Source organism: Typopeltis vanoorti, chromosome 12 (genome assembly GCF_054136105.1).
Source record: "Typopeltis vanoorti isolate ZY-2024b chromosome 12, IOZ_Tvanoo_1.0, whole genome shotgun sequence".
NCBI classification, from domain to species: Eukaryota; Metazoa; Arthropoda; class Arachnida; order Uropygi; family Thelyphonidae; genus Typopeltis; species Typopeltis vanoorti.
Genome location: NC_143560.1, coordinates 94,466,921 through 94,487,668, shown reverse-complemented (window position 1 = coordinate 94,487,668; position 20,748 = coordinate 94,466,921). Strand labels below are relative to the sequence as shown.

Below are 20,748 nucleotides of genomic sequence, written 5' to 3'. Positions count from 1 at the left end.
GGTGAAGCTGGCCTTTCTGATCATGCCCTGAATACCTTACACAGAATTGACTGGAAAACCACCAGCTGTCTACATCACACTAGAACATGGTATGAACGAAATTCAAGGAAGCCTGTGAGATTATCAGCAACCACCCCAATCCGAACAACAATGATGGTTTAAAAATCCCAAACATATGGAAGGTATATTTTCGACCTTCCTCACCAAGAACATCTATAAACAGGACTGTAGAAAAATCCAGTATTGTAAATCAAAAATAAGAATTGTAATACTAAAAAATAGGACACCAATTGTTTCTGAAAGAAAACCATCTAAAAGAATGTTTATTCCTGTCATTGTAAAAATAGAATTTAGCTTGATGTAAAAATTTATTTTATTTTATTTTATTTTTTTCCTCACCAGAGGTCACGCCAGTAGAATAACATGTGATCAAATCATTGTTTCTCTAGCTTACAGTTAATGATGTAACTCAGCTTGTTCTGTATACTTATGTACGCTCCAGATGATGATTTTGATGTGAAGATTGAAACATCGGGATAAAAAAAAAAGTTTTTTAACACGGCTGTAAATTCCATAAAAATTTTTAAAATGAATTTAAGGATTACTGATTCGTTCTATTTTCTATGCATTGTTTAAGGTTTACATATGATTAATAAATTCTTTATTTCAGTTTGTGCCCTTATGCCTTTTCTATAGGTACAGCTGACTCTCACTACAGCAAACTCATAGGAACCACAGGAATAGTTTACTATATGGATAATTTGCTATAGTGAATTTCTTTTAGCACAGCACTGAACCTATGGAGCTCTTATAGGGTTTGCTATAGTGGGAGTTAATCATATTTATTTACATGAGCACTGTTTCGCCAAAAATCATTTTTCCACTTTCTCTAAGCATGTAAAAATGTGTTCAGCTTTTGGTCAACACACACACACACACACACACACACACACACACACACACACACACACACACACACACACACACACACACACACACACACACACACACACACACGGAAGTGCCACAAAAACACACCAACAAATTTCCTCTGTAACCACTTGCCCACACAATGACATTGTTGTGCTATAGGTTGTATGAATCCTCCCATGTGGAATTGATGTAAAGTCTGGGTAGTGGTACTTCCTATTATGCACAGCATTATACACATCTCCGAAAGGATATCATCATCATCAAATTCCTGCCATGTACCCTCAAGGGGTGTACAGGATACGAAAGGATATGTACTTTGTATTATGAGATACATACTAAGGCAACTAATGTGAAGTCATTAGCCTATATATATGGAAGTAGCTCAGTCGTGAAGATACTTCATATGTAAAATATTGTTTTGCTTACTTGAATAAAGGATTAAAACCAAGAATATAATCTCTTGGCATCTTTAATTTATAGTAGAACCAAGTTAAAAAAACTTTCAACATATATATATATATATTTTTTTTTTTTAAATATAGATTTAATGACTTAAAAACCAAGGTAACTTATAAAGTTTTTTATGAGAATAATACAACTAGTTTCGGCTTATAACAGCCTTCACCAGGTATTCATTAAAGGAAGAGAATAGTAATAAACATTGAAGCATCTAAAAAACTGAAAATTACATGTAAAAATTGCAACACATAATTGAAACAAAAAAACGTTGTATTTTTTAAGTTGTTCTAACTGGCGCGCTATTGTTTATTGCGTGTGTGCGTGCAGGCTCTTGTGAACGCCAATACTGAATAACTGCAGTATGGCTATCTGGGATGTTATAACTCAAATTGCTGTTTAAGTGTTCAGGATTCAGGATGATTTCCCTGGATTCCACAATTTTTCTTTCGAAATCATCACCACAGCAAAAAATATTTTCTGATTTATCCTAGCAAACGGAGTGACTTTGGAGATTATCATTAGGATTGTTTGAGAAAAGAACATGACTTAACAACGCAGTTGCATGTGATCTTTTATAGGAGATGTCTCTCTCTTATGCTCCTCGATACGTTGTTCAATAGATTTGTTGGTTTGTCCAAAATAAGGGATATTGCAATCACACCATAATTTATATACACCTGGATATTTTAGGTTGTGATGAATAGGTTTTGGATGGCTGATAAGAGAACGGATTTTTGGAAGTGTGGTGAAGAACGTCCTGATGTTGCATTTTTTAAGGACCTTAGCCAATAGAGACTGTGCTAATGTATGGGATGGAGATGCTACCTTTAAAATTATTATTAGTTTCTGTGGTGCACTGTCTAGGAGGATCCAGAAGAAATTTCTTAATAGTTTTTTCAGAGTATCCAAAAATTGGATATATTGGTATCCAATTTTTGTTATTATTCTCATAAAAAACTTTATAAGTTACCTCGGTTTTTAAGTCATTAAATCTATATTTTTTAAAAATGTATCACAACAACCAAGTAGAAGTCCATAATTACACACACACACACACACACACACACACACACACACACACACACACACACACATATATATATATATATAAGTCATATATCAACATTTAAATAAAAATGTGATACTTTGTGTTTGTGTGTTTTTCCCTCAACCCAATAGTTGGTGGGATAGAAGTGTTACTTTACTAGGGAATTATTATAAAACAAGGTGGTTTCCCATTACCTTCTTTTTCAATAGTATCCTATGCACATAGATATGTGTGTCATTCTACTAAAAGTCCATATGAGGGCCATACTTTGTTTCACTATTGTTTTTATGAAATTTGATTACAGGTTACAGCTATAGCCTGTTTTTTTTTTTGCCTGTTTCGATGGACAAAAAAATCGAAGTTCCAGGAGTGGGGGGGGGGGAGAGAGGAGAACCTCTACATGAGACTGGCTAACTCACCTTTGACTAAAAAGCCCTGATAAAGGTTCGTCATATCACAGACAGGATTCAAATCTAAGTCTTTCCAACCAAAGAACTCCATCAAAACTGAGCTCAAAAAAATGCACCAAAAAATTCGACTTCCTTGCTATGGAAGTTCGAATACTTTATAAGGATTTTCTTTAGTAGTGTTTTGTATAAAAGAGATGTTTCTGTATAGCTAAGGCCTGTTGCAAGCTGTGTAATTACAATACGTATTGGTATCAAGAAGGTAAAAAGGACTTACTCTGAATTTCCTTTTATTTTTAAAACTTAAAAAAACTAGTCAAAAAGAAAAGAGCCTAAAAGAAAGGAAAAAATGCAAAAGAGCATATTAAATTTTTGACTAAGCTGTTATGTAAATGAAGAACTGCAGTCTTGTTTACAACAAACAAATAAACAATGATTTTACTTTTAATTTCACTGCCAGATTACCTTGCTGCACCAGGCAATAGTGTGCTTGCATGAAGATAACAAACATATTTCCAAACAGGGAGTTTGATATTCTGTTTCTAATTAACAGCTATTGCTTAGAAACAAGATAGATTTCAGAGGAGATGGAAGCTTTAGGAGGAATACAGTATAAACAAAGGATTTTTTTTTTAAATCAGAGAGGAAGATAAGACCATGAGGAGGGAAACAAACAGTTTTTAAGAATTAATGGATGAATTTACTTTTAAAGGATACTAAGCTGAAAACATCTAAAACTGTTTGGGGATTACATAGTTTTCCCAAATTGAGGAAGAGGCATTATTAAAATACTTTGAGTAGTGCTGCTGGTTAAATGTTTTAAATAAGAAAGGAAACTTTTTTTTTTTATGCTACAGGATACTGAAGGAATTTCCAGAAGAAAAAGGGAAATTTAATAGCATCTTTGTGCTGGATTTCCTACAAAACAAAAATAGAACTACATGTTTTTAAAGAAACACTAGAACAGATATGCCAGATTCCAGATGCAAAAATTCTGGAATAAGACAGGATCTTAGGAAAAACAGGTATGAATTACTTCACTAGATTGGAATGAACTATAGCTATAAAAAAATCTAGTGTTTATTTATCTTAAAGGGAGTTAACTGTTGATTTTTTGGTTTGTTCTTACAAAATTCTGTGATTATAAAGAAACTGGAAGTAATTTTGTGAGATATTTATTTTTATTTTGCATGTGTAGTTTGTGGACCATTTTAGATATTGTTTTATTTATAAGGCCTGAAATACAATATATATATAGCAATTTTAAGACAAATTATGGGAAAAATTAGACAAATTAAGACAAAAAAATATATATTTTGCACACACACAATTACATTCGTATATACAACTAATGATGTTTATTTTATAAATAAAGAGATTATTTTGAATTTATTTTGTCTTCGCTAAGTAATACTAGCCTTAAAAAAATAAAATAATAAATAGCATGGACACGAACTCCATGCTTAAACTAGTCACTAAATCTTAGTACACAACTGATAATACAAATATTGAAATATATATATATATATATTGAGATAAATAATCTACATCCTACCTGGTCGAGTAGAGCCTTCCTTAATTTTCATGGGTTTTGCCAAGTTCACACGTATTGTTCTTCCAAACAACTCTGAATCATTCTAAATTAAAATAAAACAGGACAGAAATAAATGTATGCAAGTGTTCAATGTCTAGAGTAGATAGAATAACTCAACATGTTAAGTGACCATTTCAGAAAAATGAAGGTTAACTATAGTGTACAAGGGCCACTGTTTATCATATCTGTGCAAACATGCTTTCCAATAATTTTTATGATGCAAACTGAAAATGACCCCTAAAAAAAAAACAAAAAAAAAAAAAAAAAAAAAAAAAAAAAAAGGGTCATTTTCACCTTGCCAGCCATAAACTCATAATTTCAATTTTAACCTCTAGTGCATTTTTGCAGCATGTACATTTACTGAGCAATGCTTTGTTTCCTTTATTTTTTTCCTCCTACATTAAAAAACTTCATTTTATTTCCACTATTGGCTAAATAGAAAGAGCATCTCCCTTTTCAAACTTACAGACTGTGAGTCCAGATATGGAATGGATGTTTGTGAATGCCTTTTAGTGGTAGCTGATTTTCATCACCAAAATCCCACACTTCCACCACTCTACTTATTAGATGACTGAACTCTAGATGTCTACATCATCAGCTGATGCAAGGTACCAATGTGCTTTAGATTACAAACCTTTTGTGGATGTATTTATGTGGATTTATCATAAAAATAAAATAAACAGTTTCATCTGCTCCTAATGTGCAAAATACTTCTTAGTAATAATTGTGAATATCTGTACAGGCTTATAATGTGACCTGCAACATTCATATTAACATGAAAGAAAAAGTTACTCAGAGAAATACTGTCATTAAATTGTGAATTACATATTAATCTTCAAATTTCTGACATATATCCTCAAGGGAGTTTACAGGATATTATTATTATTATGCGAAATCCCCAAGGAATCCAAAGACTCACCGAGGGAAGGCACAGGGCAGCTACTCTACAACTCTCCGTCTTCGCCAACTACAACTAACTGCAACTACCATCATCGTAACTACACTGGCGCTATCTACCATCCCACCACTACCACATCCATGCCCACGAGGGGATTCAAACCCACAGCCTTTTCGCTGGAGAGCGGACATGCTAACCACTCGGCCAACCAGGCTGGCATACTACATGAAAAAGTTACATCATTAGTAATTTCCTATCAACAATTTTCCTTTAAATTAATCTATTATCTGTCAAGACCCAATATTATCAGATCAGATATTTCTATCTTCTATAGCACTTCTTACAGGATCAATCAACATAAAACTTGGTCTTATTCTGGGTCTTTTCCTAGCCATCCTGGCAAAGAATACTTTTAATAGCCTTCCCACTACCATTCTGTTTAAGTGACCATACCCCCCCCCCCTGAGATTAGCTCTGCTAACGCATTCCTGAATACTAACTATGCCAAGTTTTCCTAATATCCTCATTTTTAATATGATGCCATCTATTCATTTCCTTAATCTTTCTTAGAACTGTCATATCTATGGTCTCCAGCCTCTGATCAACTATTATATTTCTAATCCAACTTTCTGATCTGTAAGTTAAAATTAATTTGAACACTGTTTTGTAACAGCTACTTGAGTATTTTCACCATTTCTCTCTTATTCCATATAAATTTATTTAGCTGACTTCCTACCATACCAGTTTTTCTAATTCTATTCTCTATTTCCACATTTAATTTGCCATCTTCACTAAAAATTGTGCCTAAATAAATTAAAAGTTTTACTTGTTCTATAGGCTCTCCATTCAGGATGTAGTTGCTGTTTTCAATGCTTTTGTCTATTTTCATTGCTGACTTTCAAGCCAAATTTTTTGCAGCAGTTATTCAATTCAGTCAGGGAATCCTGCAGAATTGTACTGAATTTATTTTGAAGTATAATCATCAACATAAAGTATAGAGCTGAGATTAATATCTGACTTATGATATTAGGTTTAATACCACTCTTCATGACATGATCCACAGAGATAATGAACACTTTTCAACAGCCTCCAAAATATTTTGCCATCTTCTTAATATTTATTTTCTTACAAAAGTCTTCCCCTGACTTTTGTTTAGCTAGTTTTGCACACAGTACTTCACTTTCTAAGATTTTTCTCTGTATTCTCTAAGAGCACAGGCAGACTTAATTGCCAGGAATTTTCAATATGTTTTCTTTTTTCCTTGACTACCTAATTAAATTCCTGAGTCCACCATTGAATTCTGATTTTTCTATCCTTACAGACAACCTCACCATATGCCTCTCTGGCTGAATCAATCAATGCTGTCTTCAGGACGAGTTTGTGAGTGAATCTCCAGGTTTTGGTTCTTGATTTCAAATGCTTTCGTTTTTTTTCTGAATAATGTTTATGTATTTGAGTCTACAGTTCACCTCTGAAAGCTGCTCAACTTTAATTTGTTTAAAAACATTCTTATACACTTTTATTTTCAACATGATATTTCATTTTATCCTGCTTAAAACTATATGGTGATCACTTCCAATTTCAAATCCTCTACATATTGAACCAGCAGGAATACATTGCTCAACAATAACATAGTCAATGAGACTTTATTTATTTCTTGCATCTTCTCTTCATGTGAATTTGTGCACATTATTATACTGGAACATGGTGTAGCAATGTGTCTTGAACAGAAATCCAGTAAGTAGTGCTTACCATTTTTATTATTATTATTATTAGCTTTTCTCTTTTCTTCAATTTTCACAAAACAATTCTACCTCTGTGTATATGACTGGTAATCATTTCTGTCTCTGCTATTTAGATTTCCAACAAGAATCAACTTTTCTTTTTTTGTCATATTAGCTGTCTTCCTGAATGCCTCAAAAAATTCCTCCACTTCGTCTAAAGAAGACCTTCCTTCTCTAGGACCATAGGTACAAGTCTCATTGTTAATTTCCCATTCTAACATTTGCCCACATCACTCTACTCAATACTGCTTGCCATTCAAGATTATTCTCGTATTTAGTGTTTAATAATGCAGCTACTCCTTTTCTCTGATTGTTAGTACCTGAATATAATAGCTTATATTTGTTGCTTAGAAAGATTTTACTTGTTTTTGTCTTCCTTCTTCCATGTTTTTGTAACACCTATTATGTTGATCTGATACTCATCCAACTGTTCTGCTAGTTCCATATGCTTAGGATCATCACACAATGTAACAAAAATCAAGGCTTAATCTTATACCGAGTTTGGTCTGCTTTCATTAAAAAATCTATTCCATCTGCCACAGACCTAGGATATGAGTGATGCACAGAATGTGACAGCAACAACTAGCAGTGTTCATGCATGCATACAGTAATGAATTTAACATTTTTATTCTGGTTACTTATTTGTAAGTACCAATTGTGAAGTTCTGACAACATCTAATATGTTTAATTAATTTTACAGTTTTTTGTTGTATATAACTTTTTTTGGCTAGTATCTTTGACGATGCAAGTCTGACAATTTACTAAATTTGTAGGGTTATAAATGCTTATTTTTATTTAACTTGTTATTTACTTTAAAATGTGGTCTCAATACTGAAAGCTTCCCACAGCATTCTTGTCTGTTGGAGAAAAAAAAGTATTGTATAAAAAAAAAAAAGGACATGCAACTAAGAAAACATTGCAAACCGGCCACTGCAACTAAGGAAACATAACACAGTTTGCTGTAGAAAACACAAGATTTGTAACTTCATGCTTCCATCCTCTTCATTTTCGTTTCATTCAGTTTAGACAACTGATTTGCTATTTGGAATCACTGATTTTTTTTCTGAAGACAACTAATTCAAAACAAATAAACACTTTTATCTCCTCCTGCTTAGTGCAGGGTCCACTATGATTATGCGAATGTAGGAAACCCGAACCTGTTTCAGAGTCTGATGGAGAGGGGGGGGGGGGGGGGAGACAATTTTGTGTTCAAGCGGCTGGTATGCCTGTTCCACCCCTGATCTTATCCCATTATATCATTCTTCTTCTTCCCAAAAAATTTCTATTTTTCATCCCCCCCCACCTCCCAAAGTATTTCCTGCCCACTTTCAATAATAAAAAAACTCGGGTTTTTCAAAAAGTTCACATACCTCTTGCCTTACCAATAATTTTCTCACATCTCTCTACCGCCAAATTTCCAACCCCCCCCCCCCCTCAACTTTCAATCATACCTCCTTCCTTTAACAGCAGATGAATGTATAGTGGTGTAGGCCAGGATGCCGCTAAATAAGAAGCCAGCAACATCATACAAAGGTACGTCCGAATTATTCCTCCCTATATATTCTTCACATATCTGTCTATAAAAAACATCAGTAATGCCCTAAAATTTGAGTAAAAAGCCAATGACATTAAAAAAATGAACAGAAATAGGCTAAATAGCCATAAAAATAAATAAAAAATAAAATAAAAGGTCATTTTTAAGGCATATAAAAAAAAGCATCGATAGTTAATACATATATATATATGGGGGGGTGCTTAAGGGTCAAAGCTGTATAACAGAGGAAACCTCCACATAGCCTTTAAAGGAATGTGGAGAACCGACCAGGGCTTCTGACCTAATGTCCAATCCTCACCCTCTCGTGGTGCACCCTGTTGGGTATCTACCTGAATACTGAACGAACGAGGATGGGCTGGCAATTTGGGATTTAGCCGACCAAATTGTATTCTTATTGATTAAACCAAAATAAAAAATGATGGTACGACATGACAAAATTTCATGGCGGCTGAGCGTCGCCCGGTTAAAGAAGGCCACCGTTGTTTTCGCCAGGGAACCAGGGCGAACAGCGAAAAGTCAGCTACTGAAACAAATCTGAAAACAAACCCCAACTCAACATCACCAGAGTTAAAGATCAGTACTATCAACATAAGCCTGAATGGCAAAGAAATGGAGCTAGCTGAGGAATTAGATAAGTACCAGATCGACATAACAGGGGTGACTGACTGAAACAAAAAAAAAAAAAAAAAACTAGTGAGATCTTTCTGAGCAATAAATACAAAATGTTACATTCAGGCAATGACAATCAAGGAAAAGAAGGAGTAGCCATAGTATTCAACACAAAATACGAGGCTAATCTTCTTGAATGACAGTCAGTCTCAAGTAGAGTAATGTGGGCAAATACGAGAATGGGAAACTGAATAATGAGACTTATTTGTGCCTATGGTCCCACAGAAGGTTCTACTAAGGTACAAGTGGAGGAATTTTTTGAGGCTTTAGAAAAAGCAACTGACACAATGAAAAAGGAAAAGTTGGTCCTTGTTGGGGATCTAAATAGCAGAGTAGGAAATGATTGTGAGACATACAAAAATATTTTGGGAAAATTTGGAGAAAAGAGCAAAGCTAATAATAATGGCAAATATCTGTTGGATTTCTGCTCAGGACATGGACTGGTTATTACTAACACCATGTTCCAACATAAAAATTTGCACAAATTCACATGGAGAGAAGAGGCTAGGAATAAGAAAAGTCTCATTGACTATGTTATTGTTGATAGTGATGTTTTCTCCCTGGTGCAGGACACCAGAGTGTACAGAGGATTTGAAATTGGAAGTGATCGCTATTTAGTCTTGAGCAGGATAAAATTGAATTTCATATTGAAAAGAATAACATGTAAGAAAGTTTTAAAGTGAATAAAAGTTGAACAGCGCTCAGATGTGAACTGTAGACTAAAATACAGAAAGATTATTGAAAAAAAGAATGCAAGAGTTTGAGAACAGGAATCAAACCTTGGAGATTCAGTACCAACTCTGAAGAAAACATTGATTGATTCTGCCAGAGAGGCATGTGGTGAGGTTGTCTGCAAGGATAAAAAAATCAGAACTCCCTGGTGGACACAGGAAGTTAAAGAGGCAGTGAAGGAAAAGAAGAAAGCATATCAAAAGTTCCTGTCAAATAAGTCAGCTTGTGCTCTAAGAGAATATAGAGACAAATGCAAGAATGCTAAACATTGTGTAAAACTAGCTAAACAAAAGTCATGGGAGGACTTTGGCAAGAATATAGAAAATAAATATCAAGAAGGTGGCAAAATATTCTGGAGGTTGTAGAAGAAGCTTAGGAATGGAGGAAAGAGTGCTGTAAAAGGAGTTAGAGATGATAAAGGTGACATGAAAATGGGAGAAAAAGATATCCTTGAAGTATGAAGTAATTACTTTGAAAAACTGCTAAATGAAACAAGCAGTGATGACAGCACAGTGGTAAAAAACACTGACCAGGCATGCAGTCAGGATTACATATCCATACTTGAAGTAGAAAAAGCCATCAAAGCCTTGAAATGTGGAAAGGCAGCAGGAGAAGATGATATTCGACCAGAAATGCTGAAGTATGGTGGTATAAGAGTCTTACAGTGGCTGCACTGCATAGTTCAGAAAGCCTGGACAGAGGGACGAATTCCCGATGATTGGAGTAGAGCTCTCATAGTACCCATATATAAAAAGGGAAATAAAACTGAATGTGAGAATTACAGAGGTATTTCTCTACTGAGTGTTCCTGGCAAGATCTATCCAAGTATACTTGAGAAACGGTTGAGAAGAATTGTGGAAGAAAAGCTTGGTGAAGAACAAGCTGGATTCAGGCCAAATAGAGGCTGTCAGGATCAGAACTTCACTTTACGACAAATAGTCGAAAAAGCATGGGAATATAACAGAGATCTGTATTTAAGTTTTGTCGATTTGGAAAAGGCATATGACAAGGTGCCAAGAGAGAAACTATTCAATACGCTACAGTTATACGGTGTCAATGGGGCATTATATCAAGCAATACTTAGTCTTTATTTGAGTTGTAAGTCAGCAGTTAGAATTGAAGAAAGTACAGGAAGATGGTTTAATGTTAAATCTGGTGTGAGAGAAGGATGCACATTATCTCCTCTGTTATTCATTATCTATATAGATCACATTATGAAGGAAAGTGGTATTAAACATGATATCAAAATTGGAGATGTTAATGTCAGCTCTTTGTTTTATACGGATGATGTTATACTTCTAAATAAATCCGCTACAAGTCTGCAAGATTCTCTGACTAAATTGAATAACTGTTGTAATAGATATGGTATGAAGGTCAGCAATAAAAAGACAAAGACAATGAAAATAGGCAGAATCATTGAAAATGTCAACTGTGTTGTGAATGGGGAACCTGTGGAACAAGTGAAACATTTCAGCTACTTAGGCACGAATTTTAGTGAAGATGGTAAATTAAATATGGAAATAGACAACAGAATCAGCAAAGCTGGTATTTAGGAAGTCAACTGAATAAATTCATATGGAATAAGAGAGAAATTGGTTGGAACACTAAATTAGCTGTATAAAGACAGAGTGTTCAAACCAGTTTTAACTTATGGATCTGAGAGATGGGTCAGAAGTAAAACACTTGACCAAAGTCTAGAGACCGCAGATATGAGAGTCCTGAGAAAGATTAGAAGCGTGAACAGATGGCATCAATGGCAATATCATATTAAAAACGAGGATATTAAGAAAGAACTTGACATTGTCAACATCCAGGAATGCATTAGCAGAACTATCTCAGGTGGTATGGTCACTTAAACAGAATGGGCGAGGAAAGATTAGCAAAATAAGTGTTCTCTGCCAGGTTGGCAGCAAAACAACCCAGAGGAAGACCAAGATATAGGTAGATTGATACGGTACAAAGTGCCTTAGACGATAGAAATATAAGATCTGATAATGTTGGGGTCTTGACAAGTAACAGACTGATTTGGAGGAAAATTGTAGATAGGAAGTTAGTAATGATGTAATTTTTTTCATGTAGTACTATCATATCCTGTACACCCCTTGAGGATACATGGCAGGAATTTGATGATGATGATATATATATGGGGTGCTTAAGGGTCAATGCTGTATAACTGGAAGTCTCCTCTGAGAGGAGACTTCCACATAGCCTTTAAAGGAATGCAGAGAACTGACCAGGGCTTCTGACCTGTTAGTTATCTACCTAGATACTGAACGAATGAGGATGGGCTGGTAATTTGGGATTTAGCTGACCAAATTGTATTCTTATTAGTTTAAACCACAATACAAAATAATGGTACAACATGACAGAATTTCATGCCAGCTGGGGCATCACCAGGTTAAACAAGGCCTCCATTATTTTCACCAGGGAACCACGGTGAACAGCGAAAAGTCAGCTACTGGAATAAATACTAAAACACACCCCAACTCAACATCACCAGAGTTCAAGATCAGTGCTATCAACATAAGAAGCCTGAATGGCAAAGAAATGGAACTAGCTGAGCAAATGGATAAGTACCAGATCGACATAATAGGGTTAACTGAAACAAAAAAGACAAAAACTGGTGAGATCTTTCTGAGCAATAAATTCAAACTGATATATTTAATTTGATATATGCTACAAAATCTAGGTGATGAGACAAAAACCTTACTCTATCAATTAATAGCCCAAATCTATGATAGAGTAGAAATACCAAAGGAGTTTATGAAATCAACCATAATACCAATACCAAAAAAGAATAATGCAAACAAATGCAGACAATTTAAAACAATAGCTTTAATCCCGCATGTTAGCAAAATTCTGCTAAAAATTATTCAAAACAGGATTTATATAAAAAATAGATTGTCTATTAGATGAAGACCAATTTGGATTCAGAAAGAATAAAGGAACAAGAGAGGCAATGCTCTGTTCAAGAACAATAATAGAGAGAAGATTAGACCTTAGTCAGAATACTTAAATTTGCTTCCTTGATTTAGAGAAAGTGTTTGATTAAGTAAACCAGCAAATACTCCTAAATTGTCTAACCAATATCGGAATAGATTTGAGGGATAGAAAAATAATTTATCAAATTTACAAAAATCAAAATGGACGGATTAAAATCAATGATAAGGAGAAAATAATAAATATAAGGGGTGGAGTAAGACAAGGATATATACTTTCACCACTTTTATTTAATTTATATATTGAAAAGGCCATTCAGGAAACTAAAGATAAAATAAATAGTGGCATAAAGATAAATGGTGAGCAAGTCATGTGTATAAGATTTGCTGATGCCATAGCCCTTGTAGCAGAAAACAGAAGAACATTAAAAACAATGCTAGAATTACTAAATAATAACCTTGAAAAATATAAAATGGAAATCGATACATATAAGACTAAAATTATTGTTACAAGCAAAATCCCTATCAATATAGAGCATATAGACATCAGTGGGAAACAAATAAAACAAGTGAAAAGCTTTAAATATTTAGGAAGCCTAATAACAGAAGATGGCAGAACAAGAAAAGACATAAGATCAAGAATAAACAATGCAAAAGCCCAATTCTCTAAGATGAAAAGCATTTTAACAGGAAACCTCAACCTACAATTGAAAAAAAAATTAGTAAAGAAACTGATTTGGAGCATTGCACTGTATGGATGTGAAACCTGGACTCTGGGCAGAGAAGATGTAAGAAGATTGAAAGCTTTTGAAATGTGGTGCTGGCGCCGCATGAACAAAATAAAACGGTCAGAAAAAAAAATCAAATGAACAAGTCCTGAGAGAGATAAACAAAACAAGAACTCTAATTATATCGATCAAAATTAGAAGGGATAGGTGGTTTGGACATATACTTCAACATGATGGACTTGTGAAAAGAATAACTGAAGGCAAAGTAGAGGGGAAAAGAAGAAGAGGCAGACCAAGGAAAAGCTTTCTTGACCAAGTCAAAGACAGCACGGGTTTGAGGAGTTACCGGGAGGTTAAGAAGAAAGCCAATGACAGAGCGGAATGAAGAAAATTGCTGCTGAGCTACCAGTCCCAAGACTGATGCAACTGATGATGATGATATATTCAAGCAATGACAATCAAGGAAAAGAAGGAGTAGCCATAGTATTCAACATTAAATACGAGGTTAATCTTCTTGAATGGCAGGCAGTTTCAAATAGAGTGATGTGAGCAAATAATCTGAATGGGGAAGTGGACAATAAGACTTATTTGTGCCTATAGCACCACAGAAGGCTCTATGAAGGTAGAAGTGGACGAATTTTTTGAGACTTTAAGAAAACAACTGACGCCATGAACTCTGGTGATGTTGGCCCTTGTTAGGGGTCTAAATAGCAGAGTTGGAAATGATTGTCAGACATACAACAATATTTTGGGAAAATTTGGAGAAAAGAGCAAAGCTAATAATAATGGCAAATATCTGTTGGATTTCTGCTCAGGACATGGACTGGTTATTACTAACACTATGTTCCAACATAAAAATGTGCACAAATTCACATGGAGAGAAGAGGCAAGGAAGAAAAGTTTCATTGACTATGTTATTGCTGATAGTGATGTTTTCTCACTGGTGCAGGACACGAGAGTATACAGAGGATTTGAAATTGGAAATGATCATCATTTAGTCTTGAGCAGGGTAAAATTGAATTTCATATTGAATAGAAGAACATGTAAGAAAGTTTTAAAATGAATAAAAGTTGAGCAGCTCTCAGATGTGAACTGTAGACTAAAATACACAAACATGATTGAAGTAAAAATGAAAGAGTTTGAAAACAGCACCCAAACTTTGGAGATTCAGTGGCAAGCAGTGAAGAAAACACTTATTGATTCAGCCAGAGAGGCATGTGGTGAGGTTGTCTGCAAAGATAAAAAAAATCAGAACTCCATGGTGGAAACAGGAAATTAAAGAGGCAGTGAAGGAAAAAAAGAAAGCATATCAAAAGTTCATGTCAAATAAGTCAGCTTGTGCTCTTAAGAGAATACAGAGATAAATGTAAGAAAGCTAAACACTGTGTAAATCTAGCTAAACAAAAGTCATGGGAAGACTTTGGTAAGAACATAGAAAATAGATAACAAGAAGGTGGCAAGATATTCTGGAGGTTGTTGAAGAGCTCAGAAATAGACAAAAGAGTGCAGTAAAAGGAATTAGAAATGATAAAGGTGAGCTCTTTGGTCTATTTCTGAGCTCTTCAACAACTTCCAGAATATCTTGCCGCCTTCTTGTTATCTATTTTCTATGTTCTTACCAAAGTCTTCCCATGACTTCTTTCTTACATTTGTCTCTGAAATGTAATGAAATGAAAGAGCTCAGAAATAGACCAAAGAGTGCAGTAAAAGGAATTAGAGATGATAAAGGTGACGTGTTGTACTTCTAAATAAATCAGCTACAAGTCTGCAAGATACCTGACTAAATTGAATAACTGTTGTAATAGATATGGTATGAAGGTCAGCAATAACAAGTCAAAGACAATGAAATAGACAGAAGCATTGAAAATATCAACTGCATTGTGAATGGAGAACTTATAGAATAAGTAAAACATTTCAGCCACTTGATCATGATTTTTAGTGAAGATGGTAAATTAAATATGGAAATAGACAACAGAATCAACAAAGCTGGTATGGTAGGAAGTCAACTGAATAAATTTATATGGAATAAGAGAGAAATTAGTCAAAACACTAAATTAGCTATAGACAGTGTTCAAACCAATTTTTAACTTATGGATCTGAGAGCTGGGTCAGAAGTAAAACACTTGACCAAAGACTAGAGACCATAAATATGAGAATCCTGAGAAAGATTAGGAATGTGAGCAGATGGCAATGGTAATATCATATTAAAATCGAGAATATTAGGAAAGAACTTGACATTGTTAGTATCCAGGCATGTATTGGCAGAGGCTAATCTCAGGTGGTAAGGTCACTTGAACCGAATGGAAGAGAGGAAAGATTAGCAAAAATAATCTCTAATCTAATCATAAGTATTCTCTGCCATATTGGCAAGAAAAAGACCCAGAGGAAGACCAAGATATAGGTGGATTGATACTGTAAAAAGTGCCTTAGAAGATAGAAATATAAGATCTGACAATGTTGGGGTCTTGACAGGTAACAGATTTATTTGGAGGAAAATCGTAGATATGAAGTTAGCAATGATGTAAGTTCTCATGTAGTACTATCATATCCTGTACACCAGCGCTTCCCAAACTGTGGGCTGCAGCCCCCTTGAGGGCCGTAGGTTTTGTTGAGGGGGGGCCGTGAAATAATGAAAACAAATTTAAAATGTTTTAAGACTTAAGTAATTTTTTTTTATTTTAAAAGAAACATTTAACTTTTATTATTTATTATTTCTTTTTTGATATTTTTTATATTTTAATGGAAAAATTCACACATTGGTGTTGGTTCACAAACTTTTCTTCCTGTGTATTTCGGAGGTTAATGAATATTAGTAAATATTGCTTATTCATGTGTTTCATTTTAAAGCAGTGGTTAACTGTATTTAATTCGAATGCTCTCCAGGGAAGCTCCAAATCTTCCTGTCCCTTTCATCACAGGTTCGTAATCAGGGACTGTTGATATTGAAAGATTAGCAAAACAAGTGTTCTCTGCCAGGTTGGCAGCAAAACGACCCAGAGGAAGACCAAGATATAGGTGGATTGATACGGTACAAAGTGCCTTAGACGATAGAAATATAAGATCTGATAATGTTGGAGTCTTGACAAGTAACAGAGACTGATTTGGAGGAAAATTGTAGATAGGAAATTAATAATGATGTAATTTTTTTCATGTAGTACTATCATATCCTGTACACCCCTTGAGGGTACATGGCAGGAATTTGATGATGATGATGATGATGATGATAATCATTTAAACAGAATGGAAGAGAAAAGCTAGCAAAACAGGTGTTTGGTGCCAGGATGGCAAGAAAGGAAGCAGAGAATGACAAATATCCAGTTGGATTGATGCAGTTAAAAGTACTTAGAAGACAAACAGGTGACTATATTGGGGACCTGATAAGTAAGATTAATTTAGAACAAAAGTGTTAACAGGAAGCTAGTATTAACTCAAACTTATCATGTAGTGTCATAGTATTCAAATAGTCCCTTGAAGGTACATATCAGGAATTTGATTGTTATTTAGTGGATGTTCAGTTTAATAACTATAATGAATAACCTATAATGGTCCAATTCCATTATCACTTAATCAGAAGAAGATATGAATGAACTGTTTCTGCAGAACTTCATTGCCATTTTACTAGCCACGATGTGTTTATACAACATGGAAGCAAAGCATACCACTGAACTTTGAAACAACATGAACACATAAAGATACATAAGAATATATATACATACCATATTATCAATAGCAGCTGCTGCATCCTGCAAAACAACAACAAAAAAAAATTATAAGATTTCTTTTTCTATAAACATATGATTTAATCAAGCTTGATGCAACCTAATCCTAAGCTATTTATGATTACTTTATGATGGTTTTTTAATTGATCCCACATGAGGATGTCAGACCTACAGCACACCAGTGCTGTGTGTGTGTGTGGGTAAGAGAAAAAAACGTGGAACCTCTGATATGTTTTTTGTACAACTGAAAGTTGCAGTCCTTATACAGAAGATACAAAAGAGGAAGAGAAGTTGATTAAATATGTTTGGAGTTAGGCAGTGAATGATTAGAGATAATCAGCTGCTCATGTGTTCATAGGTTTGAGGGAGAGCGGAGCAATAATCTCAGCTATCGACTAAAGCAGCATGTCACAGGATCACAGTTCTGAACAGCAATGAACATTTTTCAGTGACTCACTCCATATGTGGGAATTCTAAGGTAAAGACCTACAGCATGTCAGTGCTGTGTGTGGGCAAGAGAAAAAATGTGGAACCTGTGATATGTTTTTTGTACAACTGAAGGTTGCAGTCCTTATACAGAAGATACAAAAGAGGAAGAGAAGTTGATTAAATATGTTTGGAGTTAGACAGTGAATGGTTAGAGATCAGCTACTCTTGTGTTCATAGGTTTGAGGGAGAGTGGAGCAATAATCTCAGCTAGTGACTGAAGTGAGTAGTATGTCAAAGAAGGGATCACAGTTCTGAACAGCAATGAACATTTTTCAGTGATTCACCCCATAAATGGCAATTCTAAGGTAAAATGGATTTGGGATTTGTAGTGTGTCAAGAGTTGTATAGGTAAAAAATAATGTATTGAGCAAAAATAAAAACACACTTTTTTTTTTTTGAACGAAGAGGAGATTATGGATGTGATGTGCTTCAAGTCAGTTCAAGAAGAGATATCTGATCTTGAATAGAGATCTGAATATTATAAAAGGTGAAGTGCAGTCTTTCTTGTATAGAATAATGCAAGATCGAGTTTTAGTGGCACTGACAACTGAAATACAGTAAGAAGATAAGTAGTTAAGGCAATGATTATGGAAGATCTTGTAATTAGGAAATATGGGCTGTGAAATATGGAATACATGGGCATTACAAAGGTTGTCAAAAAAAACAGGCAAAAAACATCTTTAATTCAATATAGGATATAGTATGGTATGGCATTCCATTGCTGTTGAAGCCAGACTGTGGCTTACAGTGCCACTGTTACTACCCCATCCATTCATCCATCCACTGACATGCAACACTATTTTGACTCCTTTTAGGCATATTCTTTCAAGACACACACACACACATCCTAAATGAATATGTGCCAGGAAAAATCCTTCAAGTCTATTCTTACATACTGTACTTCTAACAAATGGTTTGGAGAGTTACTTTAGTACTGTGCTCTGTAACATCTTATATATATTCTCCAATATTCCACAGTATTATGATTAATATATACATGCTTAATTAATTTATTGGTTTGAATAAATGAACTGAATGCAACTTTGCTTTAAAGTTTGATAATGTAATCCTTTAAGAATATATATATATATATATATATATATATAAAAACTACATAATATATATTTAACAGAAAGGTTCTAAAAAAATGTCAACCAATTCCTATTTAAAAATAAATTAGAAATGTCAGTTAATTGGAATAATCTCAAATAAAGGAGATAAATGTAGACTATCAGATCTATTTAAGTTTGGACAACGTAGAAATGTTTCATGAGTTTCTAAAGACATTCCATAAGGAATCTCTCTAATGTAGGATTTTAATTTTACTACACATGACTCTGTGCTTAGTGGAAATGGCAGATAAATCTTATATCAAAGTAGCTTGAGCCAGATTGTTCAAGATATTCTGATATAAGATTTATGTTTCTCATGATGGACAAATGCAGATCATCCAGATTGTCAAAATTAGAGCAAGGAATATGGTAGTACACCTAGAAAATTAATTGGAAGAAGCTCATCGTTTGGTGAAGAGAGAAAGGTGGAGATTTTTCTGATAACATAAAATGCCACAAAAATTGTTGAGAAGCTTTAAAATTTTTGTCATATGTTTAGATATTCCTTTGACATAGAGCAATGGAATATGGGTAATTTCTTCCTGAGAAAAGAGGCAGGAATCCTATATCTGTCGAAAACTTTTTTAATAAAGGATTCACTGAAATGATTTGTCAAGAAGGTTGATTTGCTGAAATGCAATTCTTTACAAAGTAGAGTCATCTGTAGAGCATAAAGCATGAGCATAATATATTAAAGTTTTAATAGTCCATTTTTTTTTTATTAGGATGACAGTATGACTGTATGAATATGAAGATTACTATTATTATATGGTATCTCTATGGAATCTGGAGACTCTGTACGTGGGAGAACCAAACTGTTGTAACCACAAAACCTATCATGCCTCCTTAAAACTTATTCACTGTCAGGGAACTCACAATTATGGATGTGCAACCTTATTAAGCAAGAGATCCACAAGAATAAGATGTGGAAAGACTCTCATAAGAATAAGAGTGAGAGGAGTTATGAAATATATAAAGCGCAGGCCAGAAAAGTAATGAGTGCAGAAAAATGAGTGTGGAGAAAAATAATTGTGCAAAAAGCTAAATCAGAATATGAAAAGAAATTAGCTATGCCGGCTAAAGGCAATCCAGGAGAATTTTATTGTTATGCTGCAAGCAAAAAGGAAGAATAAATGTGGAAGAATAACTTTACTGAATTATTATTACTATTATTTGATGGCATCTCCATGGAGTCAGGAGACTCATCATGAGAGACCCAAATTAACCATTATACACACACGTCCTAATCATAACTCTCCTTGAATCCATTCACAGTCAGGGAACTCACAACAAATTCTGGCAATCCATGACACTCACTCATCACTCTCCGTGCAAAAAATCTGATATGCACACCCCTACTAACCACACTCTTACACAATTTCCACAGATGGCTCTTAGTTCTCTGACTATTTGTCATATATTGAAAAATTTCCTTTGCATCAATTTTATAAATCCCCTTTAATATATTAAAAGTTTCTATCATATCCCCTCTTTTCTGCCTATCAAGTAAACTTTGTAACCCATAAATCTTCAACCTATCTTAACAGAGAGCATTTCACAGACCTATCACCATTAGTCACTTGTACATGAATCTTCTCTACCACCTCCTGGTTCCCAAGAAACCCAGGTGACCAAATCTGTGCACAGTAGTCAACATTCACATGATTTTTTTTTAATCCTCT

At 34.4% G+C, this 20,748-nt stretch overlaps 1 protein-coding gene across 3 annotated transcripts in view; it reads right to left on the bottom strand.

The window, feature by feature from the left end:
- Positions 1-20,748, bottom strand: part of cyp33 (peptidylprolyl isomerase cyclophilin-33) — a 165,169-nt gene that overhangs the window by 90,087 nt on the left and 54,334 nt on the right. For 2 of the 3 annotated variants that reach the window (XM_090402105.1, XM_090402106.1), the window contains exons 4-5: positions 17,463-17,489; positions 4,403-4,484 (exon numbers count right to left, since the gene is read on the bottom strand). In XM_090402105.1, the coding sequence (XP_090258231.1) occupies positions 4,403-4,484; positions 17,463-17,489 (109 nt within the window). The remainder of the gene's footprint in view (positions 1-4,402; positions 4,485-17,462; positions 17,490-20,748) is intronic. The other variant, XM_090402107.1, reaches the window with a different exon arrangement.